Genomic DNA, 19688 nt, shown 5'->3' with positions numbered 1-19688 from the left:
TGTGTATGCGTGTGCAGTATGTGACCTATTAAAAAAACAAAACTTGTACATAAATGTATGGAAACTCAAGCACATTTTGGAGACAATTACATTTTTTATTTTTTTACGTTGGCAAAGTCAGCAAAAAAGAGTGGTGATAACCAGTCCCCATGACTCACCTTTCAAAAAGCATCCGTCAGCATGGCTCATTGATATTCATGTGGTTCTTTGCGGTCGATAGCCATATTTGGTTGTTCAACATGTAAAGGGCGGAAAATCATGTGCGCACTTTTCTGAGTGGGACTGTGACTTATCAAATGAAAATGTCCTACGAGTGTGAATATGCGCTGTTCGCTAGGTCAGATTTTTTTCCTTCTTTTTGGTCATACACCATTTTCAGATTTTGTCCATGCGTATGCTTTTGTAAAAATCATATATACCGACTGATAAATGAAGCCCCGTTCAGAATGACATTATCAGGTTTGAAGTAATTTTCCTTTACTGATCATGAAAACATTTGATCAAATGCTAAAAGACAAAGTGATAGAAGAAAAGATGGCCGGCTGAGAGACGAGGTAGCCCGGAGAGAGAAACCAAGATGGCGGTTAAAGTCCCTCAGTCATCGTCATCAGAATCTGTGTCGTAGCCCCGGCCCCTGATGGTCTTCTTCTCCACTTTGGTGAACCTGGAGTTAGGCTTCTTTGTGGATGTGGGCGGCTCCATCAGGTTACCGCTAGGAGGAATATCGTATTATTAAAAAACGAACCAAAAAAAACACCACCAGTGCAAGGAACCATTTTTGGTGAGTCAAAGTAGATGTCACATATTTCGCCACAAAGCAGTAGAATCAAATCAATCAGCAAAATAAGCCAGTTACAATTATAAATATAATTAAAAAAATATATTGGTATATTACAATTAATTTTAAAAAATGAAGTCATAGCAGATAAAAAATAAATAAAAAGAAATGAGTAATTTTACTATTGCAATGTCTATTTTTAAAGCGCTCAGGTGAATACTTGCATTTCACCATTACACAACAATAAGACCCGCAATAGCTACAATACACAGTATTCTATAAATGTGCGGGGGTCCGGATCATGGAAATGCTCCTCGGATTACATACCTGTAGTTAATAATATCGGCACAGCCCAGTCGCCACTCCAGCATCTCGGTGCTGAACTCGTCCGTGTTCCCCAGGTCGCTGAAGCCGACCACGTAGTCCTTAGACTTGCCGTCGATGAGCAGCGCCAGGGTGGGGATGACTTTGATGCGCAGCCGCTCGGTCAGGAAGGGCGCCTTCTCCACGTTGAGTTTGATGAATTTGGTCTCCACGTGCTTCTTTGCCAGGACGGCCAAGTGTTTGTCCACGATCTTACATCTAACACGTATGTATGAGATACAAATCAGCTGCCTCTACTTATGGCCCCGTGTCATCAAAATCTTTTGTTTTTTTCTTCCACTGCAAACTCCATTTTCCCCCCAGCTTCATGCGTCACACAAGCCAAAATCGTATCCGGTCGTTTTGCAAGCCTTTCGTCTTGTATCAAGTTATTGCAAACCATCGACAAACTGAATAGATGTCAAACTATGTCATAGATTTTGACCTTAGTCTGACTAGATTTACACAGCAGGTCCAAGTGGCCAATTATGAGTTAATGCCTATATCCAATTTTATTTAATAACCGACAGACCACTAACTAAAGTGGCATATTGCTCTAAATTTGGTTTTTTTCCCCCAGTCATGCAAGGGTTCCGCCCGACGCCATTGATATTTATTTATTCTGCAGTGTATATCTCGGCCAAGTAAGAGATAAAAAAATAAAAAAAACGGTGACATCACCTGAAGGTGCTGTTCTTGTAGAAATGGCAGACAACTTTCTTGCTCTCCTTGACCTCACCAAAGAATTCTTTCTCACTGGGAATTTCGCGGTACTCTCCGTGTCCTTTAGACAACCACTCCTGTGATGACAGAAACAAAACAAGAGCTAACATTCTCGCTGCAAAAGTGTGTGAGAAAAAAATAATAAAGAAATCCACATGAATAGAAATTAAGGAATTATATTTGAAACTCACAAAAGGGCATGGTTTACTCAACAGCAGAGTATATAAGGCATTAAGGGGGGGGGGGGGGGTAATTTGTTATTACTTATTGATTGACTAGCTAAACTGTATAATAGCACATCAATTTATATAAATATGACTACAACAATTGTTGCTTTTTAGAGTGATTATCATTATGCACGGAAACACACACTCCCCTTCGGCATAGAGATGTTTAACCTCAATGTGGCTAATCAGGATATCGGACAGTCTTTCATTCGCAAAAGTCCGGGCGTAGACAATCTCACACACTTATGTGGGAACGATAGAAGCCTGAAAAAGAGGGTGACTTCTAACCACAATGTCTTATACAGTGCTTGTATTAGTGGCAGTACTGAAACTAAAATTTTATTTTAATATTCATTTATTTGATTTGAGCCTCCTGTACCATCCTTTAGTTCATGTGTGTGCAAAAAGGTAAAAAAAATAACAAAAAACTAAAACATACCTGCTTCTGTTTTTGGGCTTTCTTCAGTGCCTCTAGTCTTCGTTCCCTCATTTTCTCAAAGTCGTCTTCGTCCATTTCGTTGAGTTTGCTCAACTCCGCATCCACCTGATCCTCCACCAGCTTGGCGGACTGCATCAGAACCTTGGTGATGCCGTCCATCATGTCGTTGGCCATGGTTGCCCGTGCTATGTCAACCTGAGTGTGAAACAGAGTACGCGCTGTTACATTAGAAACATGTGAAACATTGGCACAGACGGGGAAAAAAAACAAGTTCAGGAAAACGATTTAGTGCCATATTCTACGATCCTTTTATTTACTATGCAGCTTTTCCTCATAAGGCATGGATTGTGATCGCCTGTCAAAAGCAGGGCACAAGAACGTATTCACAATCACATTCATACCAATCTGCGTACGACCAGCACGACAAAAGCCCATGGGCAGGCACGCCGTTAGTTGTCAGTTAGCCGTGTGAGATCCATTTGTTCGACACATTTCGCTTGCGCTAAAACTAATACTATGTTTGTGAGATCAACTAAAATACACAATAAGCTACATTCGTGTATTATGACGCTATTTATGTTATTAGGAAGGAATTACCGTATTTTAACCTAGCAACGCCTTCGTAACCACCAGTGTGAGGTGAGCGAAAGTTGAAATTGAAACAGACATTGAATTGAATATGAAACACGTATAACGAATGCGTATGTAAGTTTAACATGAAAAAACATACTTTAAACCCCGATGTTGCTAGCTACCTGATTGCGATGCTGTAACAAGGAAGAAAGGCGAGCTGATTACGGAAATAACGTCAGAGTGACGCGAAGGTGACGGTGTCGGTACGATATTTCTGTGGTGCATATTGTACTGCCACGCCACCTACTGCACAGGCGTATGAAAAGTACCCTTCTCAGGCTATGCCTCTCTCCCTCCAGCTCTCTCTCTCAAAAAGAAAAAAAGTTGAAATTAATGTTGTTGTTTTTTAAATACATTATTTGAATGAATTAACAATTTAGATAAAAAAAAATGAATAATTATTTAAAAAAATGTCAGAGTCCAAAAGTCAGAAAAAGAGACGATAGGTCAATGAAAAAGTTACGCAAAGTGATGATAAAATGTCCAAAAAGGAAGAAAAACACCAAGTTACCGTATAATGTACAAAAAAATAAAAAGTTAGACATTTTTATTTTTAAGAAGGCAGAATAGAAAACGTTCAAAAAGTAACCCCAAAATGTCTAAAAACAAAAGAAGGCAGTAAATTACCATATCATGTACACATAATTGGGAAAGAGTCAGGTTCTTAAAAAAAAAAGGCAGAAAACATTTAAAAACTATAAAATGTCCAAAACCAAAAAAGAAATCCCAAAAATTACCAACAAATATCCACAAAACTGCCAAGTCAGAAAATTGATAGAAAAAAAGTATATATATACGTATACATATATATATATATATATATACATATACATATGAAAACAAGAGGGGGGAAAAGTAGGTGGACGTGACTTAAGACAAGGACAATCAAATCAGAAGTTTCAGTTTATTATAATCAAGCATTAGAAAACGTTCACAGCTTCAGGTCTTCAGGCACAAGCCAGATTTATAAAGATAAAACTTGGCCCGTTCTAAAATGAGGCCCATTTGCTTTCACCAACACATCAATGAACAGGGGGTAAAAAGTGAAGCAACAACTTGTAAAGTGAACATATACTTCTCAAACATTCATAGCCGGAAATATTACACTAATTTGGTTTGCATAATAGTTTTTATTTTTATTTATTCATTTAATTTAAATCCAGCCAAGCACAGCATTGATGGGTGGATATGTCATGCAATACAAATTTGGGCTACAAAGTTAAAAATGTAACAATGTTCAGATCAAACCTACATCCAAAGAGACATCTTTCTTACTTGATAACACAACAGAAAAAAAGTAGAGGCATATACTGCCCTCCTAAGTGCTTTCTTTCCAAAGACCAAAAAGGTCCAGTTTACAGTTACTAAGAATTCACTAAATGTAAACAATACAAGAGGTAAACCCTTTACTTCCACTGAACAAGTACATACAAAATATTTACATACTTTAATGACAAATATTTGGCACTTTTTTTTGTAAAACATAAAAAAAAAAGAAACCTCCCCAAATATTATTCTTTTTTTTAAAGGAACATCAGATATGTTCAGATATGAAGAGGGAAATTTAGAGGAAACGTTAAAACATTGCCTGTCCAGTAAAAAAGAAAAAAGAAAAAAAAGTTTATTATGGTGACAAGAAAACAAAATCACCTTGCATTATTTCTTGTGTGAATAAACTTTTTTTTTTTTTTATTGTTGAAAGCGTGGATTGTGTTCCACTTTAGAGGCTCCACTGGTTTCCAACACAGAATACTACCTAGAAAAAATGGAGCGTGTCTCTTACAGTCCTGCTCTGCAGTTGACTTGGTCTTAAAAAAGATAAGAAAATTCTACATGTATGCAAAGTGACTTTGAATACAATCATAGCTTTTGCATTTCTGACTTGGCTCATGCTGTAGAAGAAACCACAAATTTTGGTGGATAAGGTTGACCAGCAAAATGCTGTGATCATTGTGCAGCTTACAGAAAAAAGCAGTTGGCCGAATTAAAAAAAGGTGGAGAAGCTGACATGGCGATGGTTCATGCGATCCTCAGGGTGCTACCGTAGGTTTGCTGCACAACCACCTGCACATTGTCCACAATGAAGTCAAAGGCCATACTCCACACGGACTCCAACGACTGCTGCATGATCCTGCACACACAAGATGGACAACATCTTTGTTTTCTGTGCTGAACCGAAGCAATAAACTAATTCATTATTAATCAAACTTGCCTCTTCATGTATTTTATGATCAGATCCAGCTTCTCCAGATCCTTGTCTTCGATTAGATCGGTGCAGTATTTCACCACTTGCAGGATGTCCTCTTCCATGGGGTCTGACACAATGTTACAATGCATTCCAATTTCAACAGTGGAACCTTCAGTCCAAAATCTTCAGGTAAAATAAATCACAAAAAAACGTTTGACTTGTCTGCAAATATCCCTTTTAGGGATCAATAACGTAAACTCACTCTGAATCTGAACAAAAAGAGAATATTCAGACTGTATGGTCTTACTTTTTCTTTGTTTTTTTAATAACTATTACATTTTTTGGGGGGGTGAGGCGTGAAAAGCTCAGAACATTACACTCCAGCGTCCCAAGACTTTTGTCCATTTCACAACGCACATCATGTTGGAGATAAGGTTAACTTTAACGTTTATTGCCTAAAAATGTTTTATAACTTTTTAAAACTATGGAAGGAATGACTTTGCTTTCCATTATTTCCTATGGAAAATATGACCAGAATTATTATTATTTTTTTAAAGCCAACAAAAGAAAGCCAACAAAAAAAAAGCCAAATTCGCACCCTAAAAAATAAAAAAAAATACATAAACATCAATTTGAATGAAGAAATCAGGTATTAAATGGCCTTTTTGATTAGTGTAATGAGCCTATACGAGTTTCATTTTTTTAATTGAACTACTTAAATAAATAAATAAAACTCCTATGACATGCAAATTAATTGAGATATACATGTATACAAGAAGGTGTATACCTGTCATGGTGGTCACCCATTCCCGTAACAGTGTTTTAATATCCGGTAGCTCAAAGGCTCCGGCCAATACTGGAGGAGGGCGAAGGATGCATTTTGGCAAAGGCTCTGGGTTGTCCTGCTTTGAGGAGGATGTGGATGGACCATTTTCAGCCTGCGCCAGCAAAAAGAGCTACAGCTTATGTTATTAATTAAAAATATTTGTTCGCAAAAATAATCGAGAACCTACCTTTAAGACATTCATAGGCTCCTTAAGTTTAGTAAAAGGCGATGCGATTTTGGCAGGGCTGTTCATCGGGCGGTGCTTCTTTTGAGGCGATGGGCCCTTTTTGGCAGGGCTGGCTGCATTCTTCCTCTTATACCGCCGCTTCACTCGTCCGATGCCGACTCCTACGGACTGCTTCAGCTGCAAAAGTGCATTCTTCTGCTCCACTGCAGGGAAATAACAACGAGAAAATTAGATTGGAAAAACAACATTGCACAGTAAATAGAAGTTGAAAGAGACTTCAAAGTCTTACACATTTTTGTCTGAGGCTGGTTATTTGCAGCGCGGTTGTAGGCAGACTTGAGCTCTTCCTGGAGCTCTTTGGGAAGAGCGGCGAACACATCTGGGTCGACCTGCAGTGACGCATCAGAGAAGAAATATTCCACTTTCTTTTGAAATGTACTTATCAGTAGAAAATATCGTCAACTTCTAAAAAATAAAGGCCAAAGTCTTTTCTTTTTAATTGGCAAAAACTTTTTATTTTTTTGCTTTAATAGACCAATTATCGGCAGGGCCTTTTTAAGAATCTGAAGGCTAAAAAGCTGGTATCTCACCGAGCGGCGAATGCTTGACGAAGGTAGTGAATTTAGGGTTTTCATCAGAATTTGTAAGATGTTCATAGACAGTTTTTACTTGTCGCAAAGACATTTCTAACATATTCAGACCATTTTTCACTGTCCGCGAAGATCTTTTGAAACCCTTACGAAAACCCCAAATTAGCTAAATTCACATGCATTTGTCGCTCAAGTTTAAACTACTATTTTATAGAAAATTATGCTGACACTGAGAACTCACCACGCTTCTTATTTAAAAAAATTAATTAACAAAATGTTAAAATTAAGAAATTATGTTGAAAATTTGGAAAACTTTATTTCCAGTAGAAAACCTTAGGGACAATTTACTTGCTTATTTGTTAACTCATTCACTCCCAGACATTTTCACTGAAGCAACCCCCTTTGCTCCTAGCTGGTTTACTGGATTTTGACAAGATTTTGCAAGGCCTACAGAATATTGTGTTTTATTGCTATAAAAACATGGAACCTACCAAAAGAAAGATTTGAGTCTCTTCTTTCATCAGGAAAAAAAAGTATATTTGTTTCTGTTTTGCAGCAATTGGCATTAGAATATAGCAAATTTTCATCATTATTTACAAACCTGTTGAAAACAGTGGGGAAAAGAGCTTTTTGCAACATGGCCCTGATTGATCTCAAACAAACAAACATTTTATTTTATAATAACTATCATTGCTTTGAGCGACTTCTTCATGTCAGAGGCTGCATCAAAGCCTTCTGTATGCTCCAGCAGAAAAAAAACATAAAACGCGTATACATCCGTTTTGGGGACCATGGCAAGATTTAAAATAGAATGTTTTTATACGTTTTTAGGACCAAATTAGTTAATTTAGCTTAAGACATGCTGATGACCCTGGAGTTGCCCTGTAATTTTTCTTATATTTTTTAAACAAAGCATATCAATTCTTTGTGTTTCAAATAAAAAGAAAACGTTTTTTTATTTTTTATTTTGACGCTAATATTTTCTCTCCTGAATCAGGATGTTAACTGAAAACAGGTTCTTCTTGAGAACCTGTTCCCAGTAATTCAATTCAAACAAAATGTTTGCACGGAAGAAGTTTATTTTGGTTTTGAACTTTCCCAACATGGCATCAAAGCAGGAGAACTCTAAAGTCTGGCTATATTTGGTGCAATTAATTGTTAGTGCCCCATCTTAAAAAAAATAAAATAATTATGTGTCACTGATCAGTCACTATGTACCTGGGAGTAGTTAGGCAGCTCCAAAACAATTCCTAGACTGTCCGGCTGGTTTGGAATCTGTAGTACTAGCGCTCCAGGCGGTGCAGGACAAGGAGGCGAGGCGGGCCGTGACTTGGGACTCGAAGGCTGTGGACTGGCAGGACGGCGGTGGTTTGTTTGTTTGCCTTCTCTGCAAATCCACGACTGCTCCACTTGTAATCTAAGCTCTGCGGGCAGGGCTTCCAACACGGACCGATCCACCTTAGATATCATATAAACAGTGCGTGTGTGTGTATTGAGAAAACCACACAAATTGAGCCCAACTGAGTACTTACCTGTGAAGGCGAGGGGATTTCAATACTGAAGTCGAGACGTGTACTGGGGTGTGTGGGCGTTTGTCGGCATTCTTCATGTTCTTCGCTTGTTCCTGGAACTGATGCATTGGGAGACTGAGGACACTCACTGGAGCCACGCGACGCAGCTCGGATCGGGGGAGTCTTTGCCTGACGTTTGTTGTCACCAACATCTGTGACATAGATATTGCCGTTTTTAAAGTTTAAAACATCAACCGTAAATACTGTATATCAACAAATCAAGACCAAAAGCTGGTTCCACGTTACACATTCCAGAACGGCTCCTGTTCCAGTGTGGTCAAATGGAAAAGGAGCTAAAGATGCCTACCTTTGCTGGTTGATGCATGGCCGAGCAACATCTCTTTGATGGAGCGTGTCTGAACCCCGTTAACATTATTGTGAGCAGATTGGCTTCCCTTAAGAAGCTGGATCTGGATGCCCAGGCCTCGGAGGTTCTGCACTGGCAACTTCATAGCGTGGAGCATCTTGATGACTGTAGCTGCAATCAGCTGGCCGCTGTCAGTCGACTGTGCTAGCATCACTGTCCTAAACGAAGGATGAGATTGAAAAGAGAATTCCTACAACACCTAATGCAAAGTAATTTAAAACTGCCACCTTATGACAAAATAATACAGTTTGTAGGAAACTCCCTCTTACTTGGCAAAGTTGTCACATATGCCATGGCCGCCGTATTTTGCAGTCTCTTGGGGTGCACCCTCTTTGCGGACCATGACCTTGAGTGTCACTCTGCGACCTTGCAGCCCGGCTTCTTGCAGACGATGCTGCACCTCCATGGACAAGCTGGACAGGAAAGACTCTGCCTCATCGACCTAAAGAGCAATAAGGAGAAGACATGAGAAATGTACAATGCACCACTGCAAACTACAACCATTATATTACACATAATGTTACAGGGAACATATCGTATAAAAATACAGAAGTGTTTTTATAGACGGAGTGACTGACTTATGAGTTTTCCGAAACATGATCAGTCACTCGGTTGATTTTTTTTGCCGCAAACAAAAATTTGAGGTACTTGCAAGAGTCGCATTAAAGGCAAGAAAAAGGGTGTGTAAAGGATGCTGTAATTTCTCATAACTGTTATGGGGTAGATGCCACAGACTTACGACGGGTTTCACACATCAGCGTAATTTCCGGCCACTAATGGCCGCGTTCCAACACTCGCACCCCCCCCAACCGCGCACCCCCGCCCATCAACTCTCTGAAATGCTTCGGACAGACACACTACACACTCGCACCCGTCGGGTACAAAGGCGGAAGCGCAAGAACTGGGACACGGCCAACACGTCGCAAACAGGAAACGGAAACAAAGCTGATGTGTGAAAACCAGGAAGTCGGAATTCCCGCCTCCTCCGTGGCATATACCCCATAGAATGTTATTGTTATTGAGACATGTGGGAACCATTTGAAATTGTGAAAAACTGCAAAACATGTCTCATTTGGATGTATTGCTTGCTGTATAACACCGCATATCAAAAGTAAGCATTATTTTCATTGTGAAGGCGGAATTTTGAGAATGGATCTGGATTATGCACGGTACTAAATAAAGTGTCCAGTGAGTGTCAGTCATACCTTTTTAAAGCGTATATTGTAGTTCATCTCTGCCGACACGGATTTCCTCTCCTTCTCGTAGCGGACGGGTCGGTCATCGAGACCCCTGCAGAAACGGAAGAGTGTTTGTCCTGATCGTGGTCCAAACTTCTTCTGTAGCTGAGTCAGAGAAACGTGACGGAGGTCCCCGCATGATTTGACCCCAATAGCTGTCAGCTTTCTGCCCATGACAGGCCCCACACCTGGAAAGAAAATGGCAAAAACAATACTTTATGAAAGCTATAATCTCAACCAACAGGAGGCGCTGTATCTACCTGGTAAACTGGTCACAGGCAGGTCCCTGATAAAATCGTCCACTTCCTCTGACTTTAAGAAGTACTGCCCATCGGGCTTGGCCTTGCGCGTCGAAAGCCTGGCCAACAAAATGTTGGACCCTGAAAAGTTCATGTGGAGGAGTGAATTCAAAAGTTGCTCCAATTGATACACCAAAAGACAAACTCACCCATGCCAATTGAAGCGCAGCATCCCGTTTTCTCCTTGATGTCTGCTCTGATGGCTTTGGCCAGATCCTCTGGGTCGACCCCCAACTCGGCTATGAGGCCAGAGGCGTCCAGCAGAACTTCGTCACAGCTCAGAGCCTCGATGTCGTGAGCGTAACTGCAACCAACAGAATGAGAACGTGTCCACTGCGTAATTTGTCTTTTTACTGACACATCCACACAGACTCCAGCACGGATTTGGAGCGGCTTTAGTTGTGCTGCTTTGGGTGATGACAAATAGGAGACAATAGATGGACCCAATAAATTCGGAAAAGGGATCTTGGCGACAGCTGTTGTGCATGTATAGCAGAGCAGAGAGCAGTTACGCAAGGAAAAAGAAAAAAGGAATGTGCATTGTGTGGCCAAGACATGCACATCAGAAGAAGCTATGGTACACAGCCATAATGAATTTAGTAATACAGTAAGGATGCACAAACTATAAAACTACTGTTTTGGTATGGGTTGAAGGCATTTCCATTCATTCAATGGGGAAAGATGATTTGAGATCCGAATGCTTTAAAAGCGGAAGTAATTTTTTTTCTAAACATACAATATGTTCTCTATGCACCCCCACGAGTCGAAACAGGATATTCTGATAAATATTGCATTTGTGGAATATGAATTAAGCAGCCAAATCCACCTGTTTTTATTCATCGCGTGACGTTCGCAAGCTGAGCAACTGCGATGTCATATTTCAGTTGACAGAAAATGGCAAAATGGCCGCCCCTGAGGTGGATAAAAACTGGAAGACTTTGCTGATTAATTCATATTCCACCTCCACAATATTAATCAGAAACTGTGTTTAGACTAGAGGGGCTGCATAGAACACTTTTGACCTGACTTTTAAATGACAAAGACGATCCCAGAGCTTGTATTTCAAGGCACCACCACTTTTCAAAAGAGACTGATTCGAGCACTTCCTCTTACCCAGCCAAAGTCTCATACATGGTGAGGGCCACCTCCTTGTAGGCGTCAAAGTCATACGGGACCGACTGAAGAGTGGGACACAGCTGTTTGGCTTTACCAAAAAACATCCCGTTCTTCACACCTGCCTGCCTGTGAGTGAACGCCGATGCCACAGTTAGTCAATCAGTGAGTGAATGTTGTTGAGGAACACAACGATACATTATGCACGTCTCACCTTGCAGCATAGCTACAGGATGCAATCTCCGCCATGGAAAGAGCAGCATTCTGGTCTACTCCATTAACGTGGGCTTCTGCACACTCTTGTAGAGCAGCGTCATGTAAATACGCAAACTCTTTGTCCGTGATGCAAAGTAATATGCATCTTTTGTAATATTTAGGTCAAATTGAAAGGGATATTTAAAGATATAAAAACATTCTAACCTGGTGGAGCCAGAGTGTGTTTCCTCTGGTAGTACTGCTGCTCCAGCTGTGGGTTGGCCCCTGGTCTTAAAGGCACATGCATGTGCCCACGGTTACTGGTCACAGCTACAGGCTTGTCTGTGAGGGGGGGGAGACACAGATATTGTAATATTGTGGTAACTTCATTCAGATGCATTACAATACTCCAATGCATGGCCCCTAAACGGCTTGATAAATCTCTATGATTGAGATCTTTTAAATTATTTAAGTATTTTTATGTGTACAATTTTAGTAAGCTATCTTTTATTTCTGTTGTTTGTTTTAAAATGTCTTTAGTTGTTTTGTTTTTAAATGCTTTTAAAGGATGTACTTTGATTTATTTAAAGCACATTGGGTATGAAATGTGCTACATAAATAGAGCTGTCCTGCCTTGCCTCTACTCGCTATTAATGCATTTCCAAAAGCAACCTGGTCAGTTGGGCGCAAATACCATATGTGACTACGTTTACATGCAGTCAATATACAGGTTAAGGTCAGAATTCCGGTTTCTGAAACAATCGAGGTAACACGTTTACATGCGTGGTGGAAAGAGTTAATCCTGTTTACATGCTCATTTGTGCTCGATTGGAATAACCCGTTCGGACCTCGACGTAATTACGTAAATAACGTCATTTCCGCTTTTAACTTACGATACGTTCAATAAAAGACATTTATGTCGCTCGCCACGCTAAATAAAGTAGTCGGGTTTCCTCCTTGCTCCAGAAGTGTGGTTCTTTGCTGCAAGCGTCATGTTTGTTGACAACGGCTTGAGTATTTCCGGTGGGTTACACGCCAGAAGCACGGACTTGTATACTTGTATTTACTGTATGTGTATATAGGCACAAACTGTGGCGTTTTTGGCTGTAGAGACACAAAATTACGCATCGGAGAAATCAAGGTATATGAGGGAGGCTCCTTTCGCAAGTAGGACGGAGCAAGTCGTGACTACATAGACCAAGATTCCTTGCGAATCAAATCAGCGAAGAAGACGAAGAAAAAAATAGCGAGCATGCGCATAGCGAAAAACAATGCGCGATATTACAAACGTGTTTACATGAGCATGAATTCCGGCTATGAAAGGAGTAACCAAGGGCTCTTATTCAGGTTTTTAAAAACCCGAAAAAGAGCATATTCGGGTTATTGCGCGTGTTTTCATGACATTTCAAAACACGAATATTGCCAATATTCTGGTTTTTAGTCTGTGTGACAAGCGCTTCTCGTTCATTGGCTGAGCAGATTTGTCTTCATCATAGGGAAGGAAAGACTAGATTTTTTTAAAAAGTAAAATAAAAAGTCAAGCCAAAGTAAATTGTTGGTGTGTTTTCAGCAATTTAAAGTAGTCTCCATCTTTTTTTTAGCGACACAGACTGGTTTAATGTAAAAACATTTTCACAGACTGGTACAGAAACAAAAAAAAAATCAGCATTATGCTCAATGTAGTTATTGTGATTAGTGGGAGCCAATATGGCCGCAATTTTTTATTTTTTTAAAAGACATTACCTTTGAGTTCAGGTCGATGTCGGATCCCAACAGACACAAAAAAACAATCCATGTCCACATGGAGGATGCAAGATTTAACTGCAAAGTGTGTCTGTGTGTCTACCAAAAGGGAAAAACAGGAAATAAATTAGGAGTGTTTTTTTTTTATACAAATATTAAATTTATCGTGCGTTTGTCGTTTTTCTACCTTGGCTTTCAAAAGCACGCTGGGCCACCAATTTCCGAAGTCGCTCTTTGCCCGGAAAGGAGGCACCGCCCGCCGCCTTTCGCTTGTTGTGCAGTTCGTTGACATACTCGGAAAAGCCGGTCCGCCACGTGGAGATCTGGTGTAAACGCGAGTGAGCATAGTACTCTGAGATCAGGCCGCTCGTCTGCGCCGAAAGCTGAGAAGCAGACTCGGCCGCCGCCACGTTGGAATGAGGTCGGGGAGACCCAGACGCCACCGTGCTGGGATGAGGTCGGACTGTTGAGTTGCATTCCGAGGCAGGGTAGGATGAAAAGGCATTATGGTGACTTCCGTTCAGACGCGTGGGAATGTGTGGATGCGATGGTGGGGAATGAGGAATTTTGTCAGGATTTGTCTGTTGTGCTAATTTAAGTGCATCTTTTGAACATGATTCCTCAAGACAAACAGGCAACAGGTCAGACTGCTTTGGGGGACTGTTGGGGAACTCATACGGGTCTAAATTGTTCTGGAAACTCTCTTTTCTTTCAGGGCTCGGGATTCTGCATTCACTCAGGTCCTTGGGAACAAAAAGTTTGCCTATAACCAGGTCCTTTGACTTTAAGGCACCATTAAAAAGATGAGTGTGTCCATTGGTGAGGGAGGAAGGGGCTTTGATGCACTCTGGTATTAGGTCTGCTGCTGAGGTCTGCAATGATCCATTCCTGCAAGTTAATAACAAATGGAAATGATTTGAATAAGAAAAAGAGGAAGAACATTTAAATAGTACATTTTGAAACCAATGAATAAAACCAATAAAAATGATCTTGATTCTTTTTTTGCATAATCGCCCAGCCCTACATCCAGGTTTGCCTTTATGTACGCTATGTACGCTTATTTCCAGCCTTAAGTCCTAACACTCCAACAAAATTAGGAAACAATGTTGTCTTTTTAAGACATACTCACACGCTTAGTTCCACTTCCTTGTGTTTCCTCGTGTGCACACTGCAGGAGGTTTGAGGTTCAGGTTGGTCTGCACTCTGTGGCTGGAGAGCATGAGGTGATAGGTGCTTCGAGGGGCTTGAATTAAATAGCGGGTTAAGGGAATTGGAACTGCTGCAGTGTCTCGGTTCGACACCAAAGTGGCTGTGCTCAGGGTCTGGGTGAAATGATGCTGGGGGGCAAAGATGTGGGTGCGGTGAGGGGCTCTTGTGGCTGGATACTTGTTGCTTGTGAGAGGGGTAACTGGAGTTCGAAATCTCCTGGTTAGGAACACTGTGATGACTGTGACTGGGCCCAGCGATTTCTGAGGTCTGATGCTGCTTCATAGCCGTAAACAGTGGCCCTTTGTGTTTAGCGTACAGTTGGTAGTGCAAGTAAGGGAGGAGATGCCCTGCTTTAATGCTGTTTTGAAGAAAAAGACAAGATAATGACTCTTAAATGTTGAAATGATGTGTGCAGTTGTGCACTGTAGATGAACTCACCTGTCAGTGATCCAGCCGGGCTTGATGACCTTTTCACCTTTCAGCTTCTGAATTTTGCTGTTTGGCAAATTGTTGGCTATGATGTGGGTGGTCTTGGAGCGGGAATAGTAGGCGTGGAACTGCCCGCCGTGCAGCAGCATCAGCCGGCGGAGCTCATCTGCACTTGGTTCTACATACACGGTAGTAGTAAATGGAAATAATAAATAAACAGTCATTTTAGTACGTAAAATGCTACCAGCGGCCACGCTTGGGAATCAATTGGTGATCTAACCCCCCAATTCCAACCCTTAATGTTGAGTGTTAAGCAGGGAGGCAAATGAGTCCCATTTTAAGAGTCTTTGGTATGACCTGGCCAGGGATTGAACCCACGACCTCCCAGTCTCAGGGCGCACACTCTACCACTAGGTCACTGAGCTTGTGTTTAAACAAAATTTTGACTTGTCTTTTGAATGACAAAAATAATGAAGAAAGATGTCTTTTTGTCGTGTGTTGCGATCTCATGTATGCTTACAAAATCTGAAGATATGTCACCTGTGTAGCCGTTAACATAGATGGCCACCCCAGTGAAAATGTTGGAAGAGCTGTCCCTCTGCTTCTCTCTGGGAGCATCGCTTTTAAACTGCTCCTCCAACTTTGAGACCTTGGCGGCCATGTAGCCGCCCTGCAAACAAGAATGGGAATAGAGTTATAGAATATAGTTGGGAATGTAAACACAGACACACAGAGCGAACACTGTGTCCCATTATCATAACATATCTCGTGAGACCCCAGTTTAGTTAACATTTTATGGATTAACTCTGCGTATGAGTTTCAAAGTCATACGTTACTTCATCATTAGAGTTGGGTATATAATTTGTAAATTGTTTCTGCTAAAGAGTGTTTGACTTTTTACAATTGTACATCATTAAAAGCATGATGCATGAAGTCTGTGTGTGCTTTTATTTAATTTTAGATTCATATACATTTGTTTGCTCACCCTCTCGGCCCAACCATTGTCACCGCTGGCATTGGCTTTCTTCTTGGTCCACACATCTCGACTCATACTGAGCTACCTGAAAACACAAACAGACACGTCAAAATTGGACACCATAAAGACTGTAGATAACATGACTTTGCTGCAAATTATTGAACAACAGTGAATTAAAAGTGAATTTTGATTGGGAAATAAGGGAATTTAAAAAAAAAAACTGTGATAATATGAGCAAGCTAAAGCACGTTTTCAACTGTGCAATATTTTGAGGTTACGTTGCACGGGTGTAGTTTCTGCCGTACTAACTGATTTCCATTTGATTGTTTCAGATGTGCGGTCTTGATTTTTTTTTTTTTCAAATATTTTCTGTAATTATAAATGCCATGAACTAGCTTACACAGCAGTGTAATAATTAGGGCTGGGTTTAATAAAAAAAATTAAAATAAAAGATATATCGATATCAAATCGATATTCCTTTTCATAGCCCAATGTCGATTCATAAAACCATGAATAATCTATACTTTTAATACCCCACCCCCCCTTCCCCAATTTAAATTAATGTGCCTTCTCGTGTCACGGGGACATTTATTTTACAAAAAAAATGAAACCATGGAAATATGTCTGAGGCAGCACGGACTCCGTTCAAAAACTTGTTGTTCAAATGTGCTCTTCTGTTATTCAGAGTACCCAAAAAGAGCCCAGTGTTTTTGCCACTTTATTTGCATTGGATTCAATTTTAAATGCAAATATTCTTCTTTTTTTCCCCATACTAATGCACCAAGTAAGAGCAAGATTATATTATTTGCAGCATTGGTAAATTCTTCCATACAAAATTAAAATTGGTACCACATGAAATCCTTAACTGAATCGAATATCAATGTGAATCGTGAATCAAATTGAATCGGGCCCTTCTGAATGGAATCAAATCGATTTTGAAAATCTAAATCGATACCCAGCCTTAGTAATAATAATAAATCGTCACGCAGCACACTCCGTTATTGCTGTAGCTATTGTTTATCATTTCACTGTTTTGTATTTATGGCCTGGAAGTGTTTCAGCATATAAATATTTTATGTAGAGGTGCAACAAGTAGTCGATCAATCGACAACTAAATGACTAATCAGTTATAAAATGAATAGACAACCATCTTGATAACAGAATTTCAGCTTTGCTGCTGAAAATATTCACAGATTTGTGTAATCATCCATGAAAGCAGGCTGATTCTCTTTGTGCCTAATCAAAATAAGACATTTACGAACATCCAAAATAAAACATTTGCAAACATCTGATTTGGGTTTGGAAAACAATGACCACATTTTGCGCATTTTCTGACATGCTAAGGAACAAACCACTAAACTGAATCATCACTGTTAGCGCATTGTCTGCACTGTCAATTTGAAATAATGTTCTGTTTTTGAATAAAGGTGTGAAAATAAAAAACAAAATTGTACTTTCTCCGATTCATCAAGTAAAGTAATCTAATATAATAATCGTAGTTGCAGTAGTAATTTTGACTATTTGGAGACTCAAAGGCCAAAGCGGTGTGCGGGGTAAAAATGCATGGGCAAAAGATGGTACGTTAAGTTAACATTTATTGTTTTTAATATTCATGTCTAAGAAGAGAATTTTTATACGAATAATTCCCTGCGTCAAGTGATGGACAAGAGTTCGTTCCGACTTGCATACAAATTCGGGGAACCCCATCGTAAATCGAAAACACCTTGTCTACGCGTGTTGTTGGTAAAATCGTGAGCACTATCAAAACAAGTCAACCTGGCAACGGTAATACATTACTGTGCACGTGTTGTGAACAACTCAAGAGGCATGTCTGGGCACCTCCGCAGCACATGTCAACTTATAAATGAAAAGCAAAGAATGGCGTGCACTTTGTTAGCTAACATTAGCCTAGCACGACCCTCAGCTGGCAAGGCAAGAAGAACAGAGTTCACATCAGTTCAAGGCTAAATATTCCAAGCAAGCGTGAGCTAATCGCTAGCGGCACGTTACTGCTACATAATGAACTAGCAAATAAGTAGCCGCTGAAAACACGTCGCGTCGTAAAAACGTGGCCATGTGACAACATGGCATGTCGTGTACCTTTTGTGCTGTCAAAAATGAGGTGTGATTAGCCACACAGCAGACTTGCCTCCGCATATGAAGCTGTCCACAAGCTCAGTCGTCAAACCTTCGAAGAATCTCCCAGACAGTATCCGCCTTTTGTTGTCCTTGCTCCGCTTCAATAACTTTACTTATTCATGGTTACACTCCGGGTCCTCGAACATGTTCTACATCCCGTCAGCTCTCCATTGCTACCACTTCTCAGATGATCCCTTTTGCTTTCCATCCTATCTGTCGTCTGCACTAAATGAACGTATACAGAGCAAAGTTCCGATATTGTTTCAAAATAAAACAACAGGTGAGATACCTTATTGTTGGATAGCTTCTGGCAATAACCGGAAATTGTTGCTTTTAAACCTAGCTGTCGGCCAACTTGGTTTAGCTCGTCGCCCATTCACCTGAATTAACTCTTGGCACATTTCCACCGAAAGGAAAAAAAGTATATTCGTGGCTTTATGTATATGTCAGTTTCGGAAGGTAACTGGCCAAACACCTGATTGTCGACACCCACCGCGAGTTTTAAAAAGTCAAGAGTGTATCTTATGTTGGTAATGTTTCCACGCTCTCTCTTTTGCTTTGCAGACAGTCGATGGGTCTGGGATTTTTTTTTTTTTTATGTTTGTCCTCAAACGAACCCACCGGTGTCGCAGAGACAGAATGTGACACCGTCACCTACACATCATTATGGAACAAACACTACATACACTGACTGCATACATAAATGATCCATAAACATACGAGTGAAAGGAGAATTATATGCAGTGCACGTGTTTACAGACTCTGAGGATTAGGACGCGTTGACCTATATGGCACGTGAGCGCCCTCATTGGCTGTTCTCTGTTGCCATGGCAGCAGACATGGGATGCTGAAGTGTCATACGCCTACTTTTTTATTACAAACAGCAGGAAGTATCGATGATGGAGAGGATGCGTGAGTGTCCCTTCACATTTATATAATAATGCTCACATGAGGTTTTAGTTTATCTGTGTTTTGTTTGTGTTTTTCGGGAGGGGGGATGGAGGGGTCTCACACACACACACACATGCACACACACACACGCACACACACACACACACACACACACACACACACACACACACACACACACACACACACACACACAGATGTGTTTATAATATTTTGGTTTAAATTAGCTATATTATAAAAAAAATTCTCAATTTAAAATCAGATGTCTTAAACTGTCTCTTTTTTTAAGGGTGTCCAACCGTCTCATGCAAAAATCAAGTGTTGGTTTTGTGACCAATCATTCATAAAGGCAACACAATTATTAATTCACTGATATAGACGTTCATATTTGTCAGCTGGAATCCAAACGTTTGCTTCCACTGACTAATGTATTTGTCAAGTACGTTTTTCAAAAGACGGTCTTGCCCAGCTCATCTATAAGATTCAAGCTTCTACACAAATGAACTCGGGGCTCAAGATTGCCTCTAAATGGTCACATTTTGTCCC

General features: G+C 40.4%; 2 protein-coding genes across 8 annotated transcripts; both read right to left on the bottom strand.

The window, feature by feature from the left end:
* Nucleotides 1-74: 74 nt before the first annotated feature.
* On the bottom strand, nt 75-3392 carry txndc9 (thioredoxin domain containing 9). Of its 3 annotated transcripts, none has more exons than XM_086091928.1 (5): nt 3286-3392; nt 2531-2725; nt 1823-1941; nt 1106-1360; nt 75-712 (listed from the first exon to the last, which is right to left on the bottom strand). In XM_086091928.1, exons 2-5 carry the CDS (start codon nt 2702-2704, stop codon nt 595-597), a joined length of 666 nt encoding a protein of 221 aa, XP_085948054.1. In that variant the 5' UTR covers nt 2705-2725; nt 3286-3392; the 3' UTR covers nt 75-594. The 3 variants fall into 3 exon arrangements, with proteins under 3 accessions (XP_085948054.1, XP_085948055.1, XP_085948056.1); XM_086091929.1 differs by having other exon boundaries at nt 3261-3320; XM_086091930.1 differs by lacking the exon at nt 3286-3392 and adding an exon at nt 3128-3150.
* Nucleotides 3393-4273: 881 nt separating this feature from the next.
* On the bottom strand, nt 4274-18446 carry rev1 (REV1 DNA directed polymerase). Of its 5 annotated transcripts, none has more exons than XR_015096761.1 (22): nt 18240-18446; nt 16104-16175; nt 15659-15788; nt 15128-15296; nt 14610-15047; nt 13668-14368; nt 13481-13579; nt 11963-12079; nt 11757-11874; nt 11543-11671; nt 10579-10733; nt 10391-10510; nt 10098-10318; nt 9162-9334; nt 8833-9050; nt 8487-8677; nt 8173-8412; nt 6654-6753; nt 6365-6567; nt 6139-6307; nt 5376-5534; nt 4274-5294 (listed from the first exon to the last, which is right to left on the bottom strand). XR_015096761.1 is itself a non-coding variant. In XM_086092051.1 (22 exons), exons 2-22 carry the CDS (start codon nt 16167-16169, stop codon nt 5183-5185), a joined length of 3972 nt encoding a protein of 1323 aa, XP_085948177.1. In that variant the 5' UTR covers nt 16170-16179; nt 18195-18446; the 3' UTR covers nt 4274-5182. The 5 variants fall into 5 exon arrangements, 4 of the variants coding, with proteins under 4 accessions (XP_085948177.1, XP_085948175.1, XP_085948176.1 ...); XM_086092051.1 differs by having other exon boundaries at nt 5376-5478; nt 16104-16179; nt 18195-18446; XM_086092049.1 differs by having other exon boundaries at nt 5376-5478.
* Between the last annotated feature and the right edge of the window lie 1242 nt (nt 18447-19688).

This window comes from Leptonotus elevatus, chromosome 12 (assembly GCF_054856555.1).
Source record: "Leptonotus elevatus isolate MCC_2025b chromosome 12, RoL_Lele_1.0, whole genome shotgun sequence".
In the NCBI taxonomy this organism is placed as follows: Eukaryota; Metazoa; Chordata; class Actinopteri; order Syngnathiformes; family Syngnathidae; genus Leptonotus; species Leptonotus elevatus.
The sequence above is the reverse complement of the archived record's forward strand: the minus strand, read 5'-3'. Positions and strand labels throughout refer to the sequence as shown.

Coding starts and splice junctions, on each gene's coding strand:
- rev1 (XM_086092049.1), bottom strand. Junction 14,369..14,609: donor AAGGAAGTGGAACTAAGCGT/GTGAGTATGTCT, acceptor ATTAACTTGCAG/GAATGGATCATTGCAGACCT. Junction 11,672..11,756: donor TCCTGTAGCTATGCTGCAAG/GTGAGACGTGCA, acceptor GTTCACTCACAG/GCAGGCAGGTGTGAAGAACG.
- txndc9 (XM_086091928.1), bottom strand. CDS start 2,704: ATGGCCAACGACATGATGGACGGCATCACCAAGGTTCTGATGCAGTCC. Junction 1,942..2,530: donor AAGCCCAAAAACAGAAGCAG/GTATGTTTTAGT, acceptor CTGTCATCACAG/GAGTGGTTGTCTAAAGGACA. Junction 1,361..1,822: donor TACAAGAACAGCACCTTCAG/GTGATGTCACCG, acceptor CATACGTGTTAG/ATGTAAGATCGTGGACAAAC.